This window comes from Coregonus clupeaformis, unplaced genomic scaffold (genome assembly GCF_020615455.1).
Source record: "Coregonus clupeaformis isolate EN_2021a unplaced genomic scaffold, ASM2061545v1 scaf1055, whole genome shotgun sequence".
NCBI classification, from domain to species: Eukaryota; Metazoa; Chordata; class Actinopteri; order Salmoniformes; family Salmonidae; genus Coregonus; species Coregonus clupeaformis.
The window spans coordinates 92,014-108,094 of NW_025534509.1; the positions used below are offsets into that span (position 1 = coordinate 92,014).

At 41.3% G+C, this 16,081-nt stretch overlaps 1 protein-coding gene across 1 annotated transcript in view; it reads left to right on the forward strand.

Annotated features, from left to right (window-relative positions):
- Positions 1-16,081, forward strand: part of LOC121571583 (collagen alpha-1(XI) chain-like) — a 43,198-nt gene that overhangs the window by 14,995 nt on the left and 12,122 nt on the right. Inside the window, 29 exon segments of the mRNA XM_045217415.1 lie at positions 7,932-7,985; positions 8,241-8,282; positions 8,374-8,436; positions 8,577-8,651; positions 8,873-8,959; positions 9,185-9,241; positions 9,428-9,481; positions 9,719-9,772; positions 10,064-10,117; positions 10,302-10,355; positions 10,659-10,712; positions 10,948-10,992; positions 11,179-11,232; positions 11,958-12,002; positions 12,134-12,187; positions 12,403-12,447; positions 12,726-12,779; positions 13,043-13,087; positions 13,249-13,302; positions 13,404-13,448; positions 14,057-14,110; positions 14,350-14,457; positions 14,668-14,721; positions 14,836-14,889; positions 15,031-15,075; positions 15,285-15,338; positions 15,544-15,588; positions 15,698-15,751; positions 15,861-15,914. Of these exon segments, the coding sequence (XP_045073350.1) occupies positions 7,932-7,985; positions 8,241-8,282; positions 8,374-8,436; positions 8,577-8,651; positions 8,873-8,959; positions 9,185-9,241; positions 9,428-9,481; positions 9,719-9,772; positions 10,064-10,117; positions 10,302-10,355; positions 10,659-10,712; positions 10,948-10,992; positions 11,179-11,232; positions 11,958-12,002; positions 12,134-12,187; positions 12,403-12,447; positions 12,726-12,779; positions 13,043-13,087; positions 13,249-13,302; positions 13,404-13,448; positions 14,057-14,110; positions 14,350-14,457; positions 14,668-14,721; positions 14,836-14,889; positions 15,031-15,075; positions 15,285-15,338; positions 15,544-15,588; positions 15,698-15,751; positions 15,861-15,914 (1,611 nt within the window).

Sequence of the window (16,081 nt, forward strand, 5' to 3'; positions counted from 1 at the left end):
CCTCTCTGTCCATCTCCCCCTCCTCCCAACCAGGGGGCCCCACTCAACAGGTAAAGAGGGAGCAAGATAATCAAAATAGAGGGAAAGGAGGGAGAGATAGAGGCACAGAGAAAGAGGAATGAAGGCAAATATAAGGTTCAGGCTCAGTACATGAAACATTTTTTACATCGTTTTTTGTATATTTATACCTTAAGCAATGAGAGGGATTTCTTACTGTAAGAAATCCCTTTCATAACCCCTGAATGTAAAAATGTATATATATATATATATATCATATTATAAAAGTTTAGGTCACCATGCCTCTATCCCTGTCACTCTATTTCTCCATACTCTCCTCTGTAATACTGCCCTTCTCATGGTGTCATTCACATGACCACTCATCCTCTTACATCACCTCGTTTCACCTCACCTATCACATTGTATTAACATTGTGTTATTAATGTTGTATTAATGTCATTTACATGTTGTCATTGTCGTATATATGAGTGTGTGTAGGTATGTTTACAATGTGGGGGCACTGGGGGTTCAGGTACAGCACACACTGCCCCTCTCTCCCTTATTCTCTGGCCACACTGGGCCGGACCAACTGTCAAGAGAAGGAAGGAAAATGAATGAATATGGATTATTACCCTCAACTTGGAAATAACAACCTAATGCAGTACATGTTTTGTATGAAAGTAAGCATTAAAGGTAGACTCAGTGATAGCGTCATATCACTGAGTTTGAGTCTCAGTTATGACAAAACGATGGAGCATTTGTATAAAATGACTAGCTGAGGATGAGGAAGGATTATTCTACTCAGACAGCAGTGGGTGAGAAAGGGCTGCCATGTGTGTCCGTATTAACATATCATTTGCATGTCTGATTCATTATGGAATTAACCACTGCATTTCTGCTTTTCATATGTATAAATATTACTGCATGCGTCCACATATTTGACTGTGTTATCGGTCTACCTGTCTTTTGGTCAATGTAAGGTATCGAAGCATCTGTCCCCCTGTACATCCATGGTTATGCATTTCCCCTGGATCTGGCATAAATATGCCCCTGTCTGCCCATTTGTCTGTCAATCTCTCTGTGTCTCAGTTTGACTGCCTGAGATTGTTAATGTCCCTTTTCTATGTTATATTATCCCTTTGTTGTCAATATCTCATTATGTGTACCATGCATGTTTCCCATAGCATGTCCAATTAGCTATTCTTTACATTTATGCACACACACTGTACATATTTTTGTATTCGCCTGAATTTGAATATATTTGTTCCTAGCTGTGTATTTTCTTCACTAGTTAAGATATCAGATCACACCCCAGTAAAACTAACTTTTGTTCGCCTGACACCCAATGCTGCTGCTTCTCTGTGGCTATGAGCTCACAGCTCTCTCGCAGTTGGACGGCTCAGTGCATCAGAGGCTTCTCAGAGTGTCCTTGGCTACAGCTTTACCTGATCGTTACATCCCCAGTGCCTCCGCAAACCACAGGCTCCAGTTTTCATTAGCACAAAGATGCTGCTTTTTTAATATGGAGAATGGCATTACTGGAGAGATCAGCATCCATGGCACTGTACGAGCTGAGTATTAGGCTACACATTGTATTAAATTGACTATCAAAAGATAATTCTACACTGAACCCTGTTGTAATTTGAGTCTTGTCATTGGCACATAGCAACATTCCTACCTTGCTCCAATTAGTCAAGGTTTCAATTGGCTTTAAAATGCTCAGTTCCTATCTTTCCTGTGCTACATTGAAACAACGTCTCTTTATAGGAACTGTAAAGCACCTTTGCCCTCTTTCTGCTGTATCCAGTAATGCCAGAACAGTCTCAGTAAATCACCCAAGCCTAAGCCATCTTTAAATCACTGTCTCAAAACATCCACCCTTGTCTTTCTCTCTCCATCTATCCATCCCTTGTGCTTTCATCCCTTCCCACCCCCAATGTATCTCTCTCTCTCTCTCTCTCTCTCTCTCTCTCTCTCTCTCTCTCTCTCTCTCTCTCTCTCTCTCTCTCTCTCCCTCTCAACACCGACCCTCACAAACTACAACACAACACAACCAATACGCATGCACAACAGAAGGATGCCAATGGCAAGGCTGACAAACGCAAACCTGTAGTCGTTAAGGCAGATAAACCTGTAGTAGTTAAGGCAGAAAAACCTGTAGTAGTTAAGGCAGATAAATCTGTAGTAGTTAAGGCGGACAAACCTATAGTCATTAAGGCTCCCAAACCTGTAGTAGTTAAGGCGGACAAACCTATAGTCGTTAAGGCTCCCAAACCTGTAGTAAAGGTGGCAAAACCTGCCTCATCCAAACCTGCGAAAGCAGAGCTTGCCAAGCTTGAGGGCACAGCCAAACCAGCTAAAGCCGTACCTGCTGCCGCCAAGCCCACCAAAGCCAAGTTTGCCCCGGCCAAACCAGCCAAAGCCAAACCTACTGCAATTGAAGTCCTCCTGGCCAAGATCAAACCCACTACAGTCACACCAGTGGCAAAGCCCACACCTGCCACGAAAAAGGGCGGAAAAAAAGTAAATGCCAAACCTATAGTTGAGAAGAAAGTAAATGGTGAGGCCAAAGTCAATGGCAATGCCAAACCTATAGTTGAGAAGAAAGTAAATGGTGACGCCAAAGTCAATGGCAATGCCAAACCTATAGTTGAGAAGAAAGTAAATGGTGACGCCAAAGTCAATGGCAATGCCAAACCTATAGTTGAGAAGAAAGTAAATGGTAATTCCAAGGTCAATGGCAAACCTGTAGTTGAGAAGAAAGTAAATGGTGAGGCCAAAGTTAATGGCAACGGTAAAACTGCTGAGGATAAGAAAGTGAATGGAAATGGCAAAAGCAGCAGTGACAAAAAAGCTAATGGCAATGCAGAAGCAGCAAAACCTGAAACCACTAAAGCACAGCCAGAAAAAGAAGTCACTAAAGTTAAAGTAGAAAAAACTGTGGTCAGCAAAGTGAAACCAGCAAAAGCAGAAACCAAAGTAGTGGTAGCAAAAACCGAAGTCAAAGTTAAAGTAGTAAAAACCGAGGTCACTAAGGTTAAGGAAGCGAAAACCGAGGTCACTAAAGTCAAACCAAGAGAGTCAGTTGTCATCAAAGTTCCTCCCTTCCTCAAACCTGCACAGAAGAAAGAGCTGCCAAGCCCAGAACCTGCACCTGCACCTGCTTTCCCTAAGCCAGAGAGAACTAAGGTGGTGCTTGATGTAAATAACGTCAAATCGATGACCAAAGAAATGCCTCCCTTCGGCAAGACTGCATTCATTGGCACCGTCGTCCCTGTGCCGGAAAAACCAAAGAAGAAACTGGGCAACGGTTATCAACAGGTACAAACAAAGAGCCCGTGGTGGCAGTCCAGAGCTGTATCTTTCACCTATCCCTTCTGGGAACCAGGTTGTTCTCCATCCAGATTTTACTGCAAATGTCTGTTGAACAAGCAGGCTTGTAGTGTCTGCTTTAAATGGATGATAGTTTTAGTGCCACATTTTAGGCATAAGAGTTTAGACTTTTTTTGACACACTTTTCAAATAAAGTTGGTCTGCAGAGAAGATAAACTATTTGTATACAATGATACATACCTTCACTATGGGTATATTAAGTTTATAGATTACATTAATACTAAAACGCTGTGACACTTATTTGTTTCATATTCATATCTATTTAAGAAGTAACTGTTTTATACTTGTCTAAATTATACATATAATTTACAAATCTTGGATTTACCATCTATAAAGCTGAAACTGCACAGTTTGACGCTATTTATGAATTTGCGTTAATTGTGACTGCAATACTTTTTCGACTGAACCACTAACAACTATAGAATTGAGTGTAAAACCTAGCTAGATGGTGGACTACCTGGTCCTCAGAAAGGAAGTTGGCGCATACCAACCTGGACCCTCTCCTCCGTTTATATATCATATGATCTATATGATGGTGAGAACCTATATGATATAGCGGTATAACAGACTGTCATATTGAAGCATGGCTATCTGTACAGTCTCCTCTCCGTTTCCTTACAAACTCCCCTTCAAAGCTCCTGAAACTCAGAACCTGTTCTCAACGTTCACACAAGGCCTGTTGTGTCTTTTCATCGTTAAATAATAATGAGTGGTGCACTAGTGAAGTGATTGAGCTGTGTGCATGTGTTTCTTACACAGAAAGAGGAGACATAAAACATATGTACCCACACAATCTGTAGACAACACAATACAACTTTTCACATTTCTCTCTGTCTTTACTTCTCTCAAACGTGTGTTTTCTCAAAGACGTGTCCCTGTCTTGATCATATTTGAATTAAATATGAATGAAGCAGTCTCACAGAAACGAAGCACGCTAAACATGCTTAGGTGTCAGTTCAACTTCATTCAGTGTACATCGTAGACCTCTGGCTCAATTACTATTACCATGCAAGTTGAATTGAGATGGGCGAGTATGTTAATGTAATCAAGCTCTAAGATGGTTTAAAAATATATGTATGAAATGTCAAAAACCATATGTATTACAATGATCAGATAAGTGTGCACTGATTGAAAACAAGTAAGTATTTAGTTATTGTGAATACCTCTGCTCTGAGGTTATTTGGAACTAGTTGAACTTGTTCTGTGAGGCTGCTTTTTGTGGTTAAAACTTTTTCCCATGTCTTTGGTTAAAGTCTTTCCCACTTCACAGAGCATACCAAACAAAATATGCATCCGCTATTAATAACAGTGATAATGTATCTCACCAGGGGTGGTCAAGTTGAGGCCTTCTCCAACCTTCTGACATCAGCAGAAGAGCAGACTTTACCTAATGATCCTATCATGGCATTGTGGCTTTTTTTTACAGTCAAAATCTTTCAGGGATTCAAGAAATACATTTCAGTATGGACAGTTGCTAAATCTTGCAGATGGCAATATTCATAGTCATCAAGATTTTTTAACTGCTAAAATGTCTTTCTAACTCAAAGTGACATTTCTAAACTTTGAAAACATGTTTTGCCAGAGAGGTATTTGGCAAAACTCTTTGATGTTTGCCTTTTTATCTGACAAACATCCCCTGTAATGTGTCTCATCCTTTCTTTTAACACATCAGTCATAATCCTGACCATCTTTAAACTAACCACCCTTTCTCATTCAAACCTGCCTACCTCCACCCTGGTCCCCCCACCTCTTCTTGACCTGACCAATCAGGATGTAGAAACTGCAAATTCTGAGGCTGGCCACACCCCTACAGAGACGGATTATTATTATGAGGAGGCAGACCTACAGCCAGAGAGTGAGGTGATTGGACAAGAAGCGACCACTGGCCAGGTAAACCGCACATAGCAAAACAGTGGGAGAAGACACCAGCGATATCACACTAGTTCAAAAGACTCCCCAGCTAAAGTCAATACACACATTCATTATTAGATACTATTATATACTTCCTAGTAATTTCTATGTGGAGGTGAGCCCAGCCATCCTGTAGTTTAACAAAGTAGTCTAACAGGTTGTCACGCACCATAACACTCCTAACCATTTTAGATTTTTTTGCCACCAGTAACATGAGACATGCCACACTTTTTCAAAGAGGAATGCACCACATTCATTTTGGCGTATCAAACATTTTCATGTGGCTCTCATTTTCCCTAACCCAAGATAATTTTTTGTTCTCATGTCAAGATTCTATTTGATAACACATTTAGTCTTGAAAAAAGAACAAAAGTCTTGAGAAGATGGGAGTCGCATAAGAATATTTGATATACACGGCAAAGGAATGGATATCATGCATTCTTGTTTGACAGCATATGTAACTGCATTTTTTAGAGTTAATTATAGTGGCTATCCTCAGCCCTATCTGCCAGAATGTGACTCTTTCCTCACAGTTCTGTTGTATGTGTTTTTTTATTATTATCTTCAAAGAAGAAATGGTAAATCGTTTAAAAAATGTCATTTGAATTTGAAAGGTTTCTGAGTTTTGTTTTCTATTGAGAAATAAATAGTTTCCTTTATTTCAATAGCCAGCATTATATTCAGTCATTTTGATCTATATAATCAATGTTGGACCTGTTACATAAGGTTTTACATAGCCAGCAGTGGTAAGTTGAATAGGAAAAGTAACATAGTAATAGCTTTGCAAAAAAGCAGCAGCTTTTGTTTTCACAAAGTGGGGTGCTTCATCTCATTCTTGTGTGGTTGTGTCAGTGAGTCTTATACAATAAAATATTATACTGAATGACTAATTAGTGTATTGCTAGCCCACAATTATTCTACTTCCTTTTCAGTAAACTCAATCATTAGACACAAACACACAAGCTGGTGATAAACCATATAAGCTTTGGTGGAAACATGCCATTATTATAAGCCTAATAATAAATATGCCTACATGTGTAAGAGATGATGGCCTCAAAGACCAGAAGGCCCTTAATGAAATTCATGGAGATATTAATGGAGCATGAATAAGCCTTAAGCTTTCCATGCATTGGTGAGGAAATTACCTGAAGAACTGGCAGTTCCTTTGATGTCCACCAGGTGTCACTATGCTCTATGTCCCTCTGTCAGTGTCTGTGTTTTGTAAAAGGTAAGACTTACCACACACTCTGCCATCTCCTTTTCTCCCGGTATCTCTGCTTCTTTATCTATCATTCACTGTCAACCTTTTCTTAATATTGACATTACTGTCACTTTACTTTTCGTCAATATCTTGGATTTCTTTTCTATGATCCTTTTCTTCTTCCTGTCTTTCTCTTCTTCTCTCTTTCTCTCTCTCTCTCTTTGCTCTTTTTCTCTCTTTTGGCACCTCCATTCCGTCATCGCTCTGCCCCAGGAGGAGGAGACATTGGTGGCAGAGGAGGTAGATTTGGCCAAGGCAGGTGGTGAGGTCGAGGCCTTTACTGAGGAGTATGTGACTGGAGACCTGGGCATGAAGGAATACGACTATTCCTACAAGGACTACAACGAGCCCCTGCCCGAAGGAGAGACCGATGGCAACATGGGCCCCGCCCTGTCCGCTGTGACAGACGAGGGAGGCGTAAGTCACTCCGCTTCCACCAAATTTTTATTTCAATCCTAGCAGGAGCTGAAATAGGATTTGTGTATACTGGGTATATACTCTACTTAGTATGCATACACAAAGAGGTACTAAAGGCGCAGCAAATGATCTGGCTCGGATCGCATTTGTTTTTAATGCCTATCTATGTGTATGTCTCCATTTGGACTTGCTATTAAGCTAGAGGTTTTAGGTCGCCCCGAGGGAAGGATGCCCTGAATACTTTTTAGTGAGGAGAGTTGTTCAAAGTTGGCGCCCAACGAGGGGCTGGACTTATTTACATTATTTGTTTATACACTTAGACACTGTGGTCTCTTTAGACTACTCTTAAGATTACAGTACTTCGGACATAAAACAGGTGAACTTTATTGCTTCTACAACCTTGTAAATAGCAATATTTTTGCCCACCATTTTATGATTCAAACCCTCTATTCATTTGCCTTTGGGTAGTAAAGACCACAATATATATTCTGTCTGCACTGAATGGATCTCTCATTAATACTATGTTGTGTATGTGGTATTATCAACCCAGCACACATCATTTGCAGGTATGTCTTCTGTAACTTGTTTATGATCCATTGATTTATCCAGTTTGATAAGTAGCTACAAAATGCCCTATGAAACGATGCTATTGAGAAATGGTTAACCTATAAAATAGTTCCATTGCCTTTACAAACAAACGCTACAACACCTAATTTCTCCAAGGCCGTGCCATAGAACAATTTTGAGCTACCTTTGGGTCACGTGTGAATCAACTGTTTTCATGTTGTTGCTTTTATGACTATTTCTACCTTTATAATTATTTCTACATCACTATGTTGGCTACACGCCATGTCGACAGGTATGACAAAAGCTCTTGGTTGAATGTGTGTTGTGTCTGTAAGCATATGCATTGACTGTGCTGTATTGTGGGTTACATGTGTGTTTTCCTCAGGCCTCAGTGAGTGCCGTAAAAGGAGAGAAGGGAGAGCCTGCTGTCCTTGAGCCTGTGAGTTGCCATTTATGTTGTCATTTAGTTAATACAACTACTCCTGTGCACTGTGACCTCCTCATCTACAGGGGGCACCACAACATTCAGTAGTCACAAGAAGCAGTTTAGCATTCCGAACACCAAGTTACCACAAGACCATAGGATTCCCTGAATTTCCTGTGGATGGAATTTATATGGAAATAAGTAGCAACGTCTAATATTGAAATACTACCACTATCTCTCACAGTCCCCCATTTTTGACATTCTTCACAGGGTATGTTGATTGAGGGACCTCCAGGACCAGAAGGACCAGCAGTAAGTGCATTTCATCCACCTCTTTCTACTGAAATGTGTCTCATAGAATAGAATACCTTTATTTACCCAACTACTTCTTCTTTTCCCTTAGGGTCTCCCTGGACCTAATGGCCCATCTGGCCCTCCTGGCTCTGTTGGTGATCCTGGCGAGAGGGTGAGTCTTACTTTAACTTCTATCTACTGTATATCTGTGTTTCTGATCAAGTTCAACTTTATATATTGTTTTACTATGGTTGAGATGTAGTTGTCTTGTTGTAGTGGCTGACTGTGCTGTGCGGGTTTCTCCTCCTGTAGGGCATCCCTGGAAAGGCTGGTATCCCTGGTGCCGATGGCGTCCCTGGCCCCCCTGGAACGTCCGTCATGCTGCCCGTGAGTGAACGACTGATGCCCATCTGGCAATCATCTCTACGACCCTCTTACATTATCTCTTTACTTTCGTTTTTGAACCTGTTACATTCTTTCTTTCCCCTTCGTTTCCACCCCTTACCTTCTCCCTCCGTTTCCTTCTCCTACCCAGACTCCACTACTGAGTCATGGGTTGAAGATGACAAAATGCTGTAATTGGGAATAATTGTATTTTCTCTCTGTAGTTCCGTTTCGGAAGCAGTGGAGGAGACAAGGGTCCCGTCGTCTCAGCACAGGAAGCCCAGGCTCAGGCCATTCTGTCTCAGGCCAGGGTGAGTGATGAGTTTAACACTGGTTTATCCGTCACACTGGTTTATCACACAGCTTTAGCACGCACTACAAAACATCCCAACATAAGGACAACATGCAGGTTGAATGTAATCTCTTTTGGTCAGTGTTCTTAAGCAGTTCTCATGTGTTCTTCATCATGTGTTGAAAATGGGCTGAGTAATGGCTAAGTGCTGATATGGCCTCTTGTTGTTTCTCCTTTCTCTTAGCTGGCTCTGAAGGGACCACCTGGACCAATGGGCTACACTGGACGCTCAGGACCCCTGGTGTGTACTGTCACTTTTCCTCCATCACATTTCCTTCATTCACAGTCTGATGATGTATCATAATAATATTGACCATGTATAGATAGTCCCCAGATCATCATGGGGATAAAGTAAACAGAGTGGCTAGGCTATTTGATTATTGTCTGTGTGTTACCCGCAATAATAATTGTTTCTGTTCTATATCAGGGTACCCCTGGAAGTTCTGGTCTGAAGGGTGAGAGTGGGGATCCTGGACCTCAGGTAAAGAGATATTCATCCCAGAACCACGTTGGTGGACCTTTTCCCCTATGTCTGAGACTGAACACAGACTGGCTTTATACAGGTTCCTTTACACCACTGTAGTGCTGGTCAGTAGCAAAGAGAGGGTTGTTTTCCCTCAACTGAAATGTACTAGTAGAGACTATTTCTCTTTGTGTGTTTATTATTGATACTCAATTTAGACAGGCATTTGTCACAGACATCTATTTTGTTCTTCAGGGTCCAAGGGGACCACAAGGTTTGAGCGGACCTCCCGGCAAATCAGGAAGAAGGGTAAGTGAGCGCCATCTGATCCACATTACTGTCTTTATGGATCTGTCCAAAATGTCACACTATTCCATATAGGCCCTGGTCAAAAGTAGTGCACTATATAGGGAATAGGGTGCCATTTCGGACGCACTCTGTCTACGTTCCAGTGTTGATACTAGCATGCTACTTGTATGCATGCCCAAAACATTGCTTCACACTAAATGGTATGCTATGTCCACAGCCATGCAGATTAGAATAAACGTGAAGGTTGTGACAATAGATGTGAACGCTGTGGTTCCCTCTATCTCTCCTCAGGGTCGTGCTGGAGCTGATGGCGCCAGAGGCATGCCAGGAGAGGGTGGGCCTAAGGTAAGCTCTCAGCTGCTTGTTTTGTTGTAAACATCGTCATTTCTTCCCAATTCTGTTCTATGATCACATATTTCTCTGAAACTGTCTGTATGGTCAAGACTTTGCATGTGTGTTGCTTTTTAATCTTTGTTCAGGTCACATTCATAATTTTACCTTCCTTACTCGATGTCTCTGTCGCTCGCAGGGGGACCGTGGTTTCGATGGCCTGCCTGGATTGCCTGGAGATAAAGGACACAGGGTGAGTTCAAGTTCGAAGGTCAACACAGCACACCACCATAGAAACATAGTAGAGGACTCTTCAAAGAGAGTTTGATTATCATAGTAAATTAAATCATGTTACAGCAAGGGACTGGGAAAACCAAGCCACTCGATCTGGAACTATTTTGACAGAACATGACTCATGATTATTAACCAGGAAGTAGGACCCTAGCCTATCAAAGGAAACAGAGTGGAAAAAGAGGAAAACAGGGGGGAATAGAAGTGTTGTAAAGCATGCTGTTGTTTTCATTGTTCTTCCTCCCTCTCTGTTCCACCATTCTAGGGTGATACTGGAGGATTGGGACCCCCAGGAGGTCCTGGAGAGGACGGAGAGAGGGTAAGTAGTTTGGCGAAACATCAGACATTGACCTATCAGTCCCATGTCTCCATAGAGATCTATACAACTATGAGTCTATCAGCCAGAACTACAGTAGAGTGGTCACTAAACCTATTACCTTCATTTCTCCCCATAGTCTTTTAACGTGACCCCATTTATCCCTCAAACTCCTTCCTCCTTTCTCACATTCTGTCTCTGTCATTCATCTTTGTCTGTCTGTGTGTGTTGTTTCCAGGGAGACGATGGAGACATCGGACCCAGAGGACTTCCAGGTGAACCAGTGAGTGTATTTCTGACGCTACCGTTGACATTAGTTGCTCCTCACCACCGTCACCATTCACATTTCTGGGATAATAGTGTGTGTATTATGTCGTTTATAGAGACTACCTGTTTTAGCTTGCTTGTTATTGACCAGTTCCTGGCTTTTTCTCTCTGTGTTTGTTTGTTGTTTCACTCTTGTTTTTAGGGACCTCGTGGTTTGCTTGGGCCTAAAGGTCCTAATGGAATCCCCGGACCTCCTGTAAGTACACACATTGGTGCACCACACTGGAATGTCAGTTTTACTCAAAAACTACTTGGCTGTGAAGCAACACTGCAAAAAGTGAAATATAAGCAAGCCTAAATATCTTATATTGAGTGATAATTAACTTAAAATTAGTGGTTTTTTCCTAGTTTTTTCTTACCAAGCTAAATTATCTAACGTCATTGGCAGATAAGTTCACTTATTTTTACCTAAAAAGGCTTAATACAAGTAATGTATCTTATTTCAAGATATCTTACCTTAATCGTCATATTAGGGTCAAATATCTTGGAAAAATATCTTGAAATAAGTTAAATGACTTAAGTCTTTTTTTAGGTTAAAATATGCTAAATGATCTGCCAATGACAGTGCCCCAGAAAACAATAACATGACCAAGCAAACACTGCACTGGGATAGTTTCACTATATCCCAGAATGACTCCTTTACCCTCATACTACCCCTGAAAGTACTAAGCACCCCTAAAGTATGCAACTATATGACCAAGAACCACACTGGAACAGTATCAGTAGACAGCACAACCCTCATGCCACCCCCTAAAAAGGCAATACAGTATAGGATCAGGTTCTTATCACCAGTACACATCTAGATAGTCATTTTGTAGCAGGCTACTTAAGGTCATGTGTTGTGTTTACCCTGCAGATATCTTTGATAACTAGCAATCTTTTCTATTTATTCAATGTGTTCTTTTCTTTTTCCTGTTTCAGGGTGTGCGTGGCAACGACGGGCCCCACGGTCCTAAAGGAAACTTGGTCAGTGGCAGTGAATGTTTTTCTGTCCTTTTGTCCTCTGTGGAGTTCCCATTGAGAGCAAACCATTCTTAAAGTCTCAAACCATCTCTTCTCCCTTCCTCCTCTTCTCTCTTCTCTCTTTTCTCTCTCAGGGTCCCCAAGGAGAGCCAGGTCCCCCAGGGCAGCAGGGTACCTCAGGAACACAGGTGAGAGACGTCACAGAGCAGGGGACACATTATTGGGGACAGATTTGAGCCAATACTTGAAAATGACTGGATATCCTATTCTCATTTTCTCCTTACAATGTGAGATGATCCAATGAAAAATAAGCAAGCTCTCTAATAACACAACTGTAATCTGTGGTATTGCCCCAAGCGATGGATCTCAGATCAGATCTGACCATATGACGTGCTTGTTTCAGGGAATGCCAGGGCCACAGGGAGCCCACGGGCCCCCAGGAGAGAAGGTAAGAGAACAAATTGATCCATGACTGTCGTGCGTATGTAATTACTATGTTATGAACCTTTCAAAATATATTTACTGTCCGACAGGCTCCAGTTTGTCTCCATAACATGTCACAACTAGTGAAGCGTCATATTGCGTCATATTCCGAATGTTCAGCCAGGAATGATTGACAAAGAGACACAATAGCTCAGTTTGAAGGTGTATTGTATACTTTGTATCTTAGGTCAGTATTGTCATCAGTAGGTCAGTAAGCTCATTACTTCTCATCTCCTCTCCCAGGGCCCTACAGGAAAACCTGGTCTGCCAGGAATGCCTGGAGCCGACGGCCCCCCTGTAAGTCACAATCTCACTGACCTATATTGGACTCATCATTACTGTATGTTATAATAGAACAATGAAAACATTACTGGTTTTAATATGAGAGGTTTTAACATGAGATTACCTTAATGCATTGCAAAGAATGTCACTGGTCAAAAAGGTAAAGTACTTTATTGCATTTTCATGGAACACAGTGGTAAGAATATGTAATCAGCACATCATGAGTTGAAGTTGCCCTCATGCCTCTCTTGACCTCTGATACTCCCTTCGCCTCACAGGGTCACCCAGGAAAGGAGGGACCTGTTGGCACCAAAGGAAACCAGGTGAGTTCCTCTAATCGTCTCTCTCCAGCACAGTATTCATAGAATATAGTCAACCTCCCCGCCAAAATCACCACCAAGATGGCTGCCTATATGTTGTGTCTATTACGTTGTGTCTTGTGTGGCGTAGTGCATCATTAAACCTCTCTCCTATCTTCATACAGGGTCCCAACGGTCCTCAGGGGACTATCGGCTATCCTGGCCCTCGTGGCATTAAGGTGAGATTAGTTTTTTGGGCTAAAGTTGTCATTAATTGTTACTAATCTGTGATGATAATGCCTGATCAATGACTGACCTCCTAATCCTGTTGTAATTGCAGGGAACTCAAGGTATCCGTGGACTGAAGGGTCACAAAGGAGAGAAGGTAGGTGACCTCATCAAGTGTATCAATGATTGACGAATAGTATATGTGACAATAAAACATCTTATCTTATAGATTCAAAGAAGTAGCCTCACTTTGAGAACTGATGCTGGCATCTTAAAAGTAATGTACAATGCTGGTCCTGTGTCATGATGACAGCAATGCCGTGGGCTAACACCTCGTAAACATTTCTGTTTGGGTTAGATTGATGGACATACGTTTAGAAATGTTGAAAAGTTATGTCTCTCAGCCCACTAATATTTATTTTGTGAATGACATAGCAATTGTTATCCAGTTTTAGAGATCAGCCACTGGTATCTGTACCTTTAGGATAGGATCACTAGAGGGCGTACTGTGGAACACTTTCAGACAGGAAAGCCAGACGGGTGTCAAGTTCATTGTCTCTCTGACCTCAACATGAGACGATATAGATACTGCTTTTAGCACTTTTCATATTACTTCACAAACATTTTCATAATTATTTATGTTGTAAGAGTTCACAGGAAGACTTTATTTGGATTTGTGAATTTTAGGGACACCATACCAAACATTTGATTGACCATACGTATAAAGCCTTTAGTTTTCAATATTAACCACAATTGTCTTTTTAGGGAGAAGATGGCTTCCCTGGAATCAAAGGAGACTTTGGTGTCAAGGGGGAGAGAGTAAGATTAATTTTATTTATTAAATAATTCCTCTAAATAATTGTATTAAAGTATTATGTCTTGTTTTACAATGTCATGTTACATTTTTAAAGTTATTTGCCGTGTGTTTTTTGCCTTGTTATTTGCATACAATTTTATTTATATTTAAGGTTCATTGATTGATTTACATTTGATTGAATTGATGGTTATGTGGTTTATGTATCACTGTTGATTGTTTCCCTGTTTGTTCCTGCTAACAGGGAGAGGGTGGAGTGCCCGGCCCCAGAGGAGAGGACGGTCCTGAGGGGCCAAAGGGCCGTGTTGGGCCCCCTGGCGAGCTCGGACCCATCGGTCTGGTTGGAGAGAAGGTAGGAGTAGGGTTCATATTCTGTATAACAGAAGTTTGTTTATCTTGATTAAAATAACAATATATTTGAAAGTATTTCATAACACACCTACCTGGTTGGCTCATAACAGTTTGACCAACTTTTACATGATGGTGGTTCTATCTATATTGTTGTTTTTTGTCATTTTGATAGGTTTGTCAAAGGGTCATTAATGACATTATCTGATTGCAGGGTAAACTTGGTGTTCCTGGACTTCCTGGCTATCCTGGAAGACTTGGACCTAAGGTAACGACAACCCCTATTTCCTTCTAATAGTTTGCCGGTAACAATTGAAAGTTATCTTATTAAAGGGACTGACAACATGGACGCTAGATTGACGAATGCTTGATGTGTTTTCAGGGCTCCCTCGGTTTCCCAGGATTCCCTGGAACCAATGGCGAGAAGGGAACAAGGGTAAGGTTGCTAAAGACGGGAATTCAAACTCTGTTCTACTATGACTCAAATTGTCGCGCTATGTACTATGCATGATGTAATCCATTTATAAAGTCAACTGCACTCAAGATGATGCTGATGGCTGAGTCTGTGTTTCTTCAGGGTCTGATTGGAAAGTCTGGACCTAGAGGACAAAGAGGACCAACGGTACAGTTCAAGTCTTGTTTATATTACTGTTGATTGTCAAAGTCTCTCTTTATAATTTATGCACCACTGTTTAAACCAGGGCTCATATTGTATTGGGAACAAACAACAGTTTGGTTAGTTTACTGAGATGAACCAACTTGAAGTGGATCAGAAACACTCAACCAAATGCCCATACCATTCCTAATCGATTCTCCATATCTCTCCAACAGGGCCCCAGAGGTCAGAGAGGGCCAAGAGGGTCTACTGGAAAACCAGGAGCCAAGGTAAGACAATGTCTAGAATCTCAACAATACACATGAATCACAGACAATTGTGATGATGGAGATTTATGGAAGTTAATGCTCAACAGCACTGTCAGTTCACCTACAGGCCACCACAGGGAAGTCACATGTCAAAATAAAGCTGGAGTATTGGTTAGCTGTATGTGAAGGTAATAATTCTTGGCTTCTTTTTCTTTCTTTTTACTAGGGTACATCAGGAAGTGACGGCCCATCTGGTCCACCAGGAGAGAGGGTATGTTGTTTGAGTTATCATTTATTTGTTTGCTACACTTTTTCGTGCCACTATAGCATACATGTTGTTGTGAGACTTATACCTGTCCATCTCCCATTGTATCTTTCAGGGACTGCCCGGACCTCAAGGAGCAAACGGTTTCCCTGGGCCAAAGGGACCTCCCGTAAGACTACAATATACACTCTATATAGCAATATTCATTTAAGAATTATTAGTGTAGTTTGAAACTGTTAAGTGGCTTCTTTCCCTTAACTCTTTCTATTTCCTCCCAGGGACCACCAGGAAAAGATGGACTGCCCGGACACCCTGGACAGAGAGGAGAAGTTGTAAGTCTGTTTTCTATATTGTTGTCTGGAACAAGCTATCAGAAATATATGAATCCTACAAACAGTGCCATGTCTTCCTTTGGCTCAATTGTGTTCTTTTTTTGTAGTTGACCTCAAATTATACTCTTCATGCTTTACTGTTACTTCCTCACATGATAAACACATGA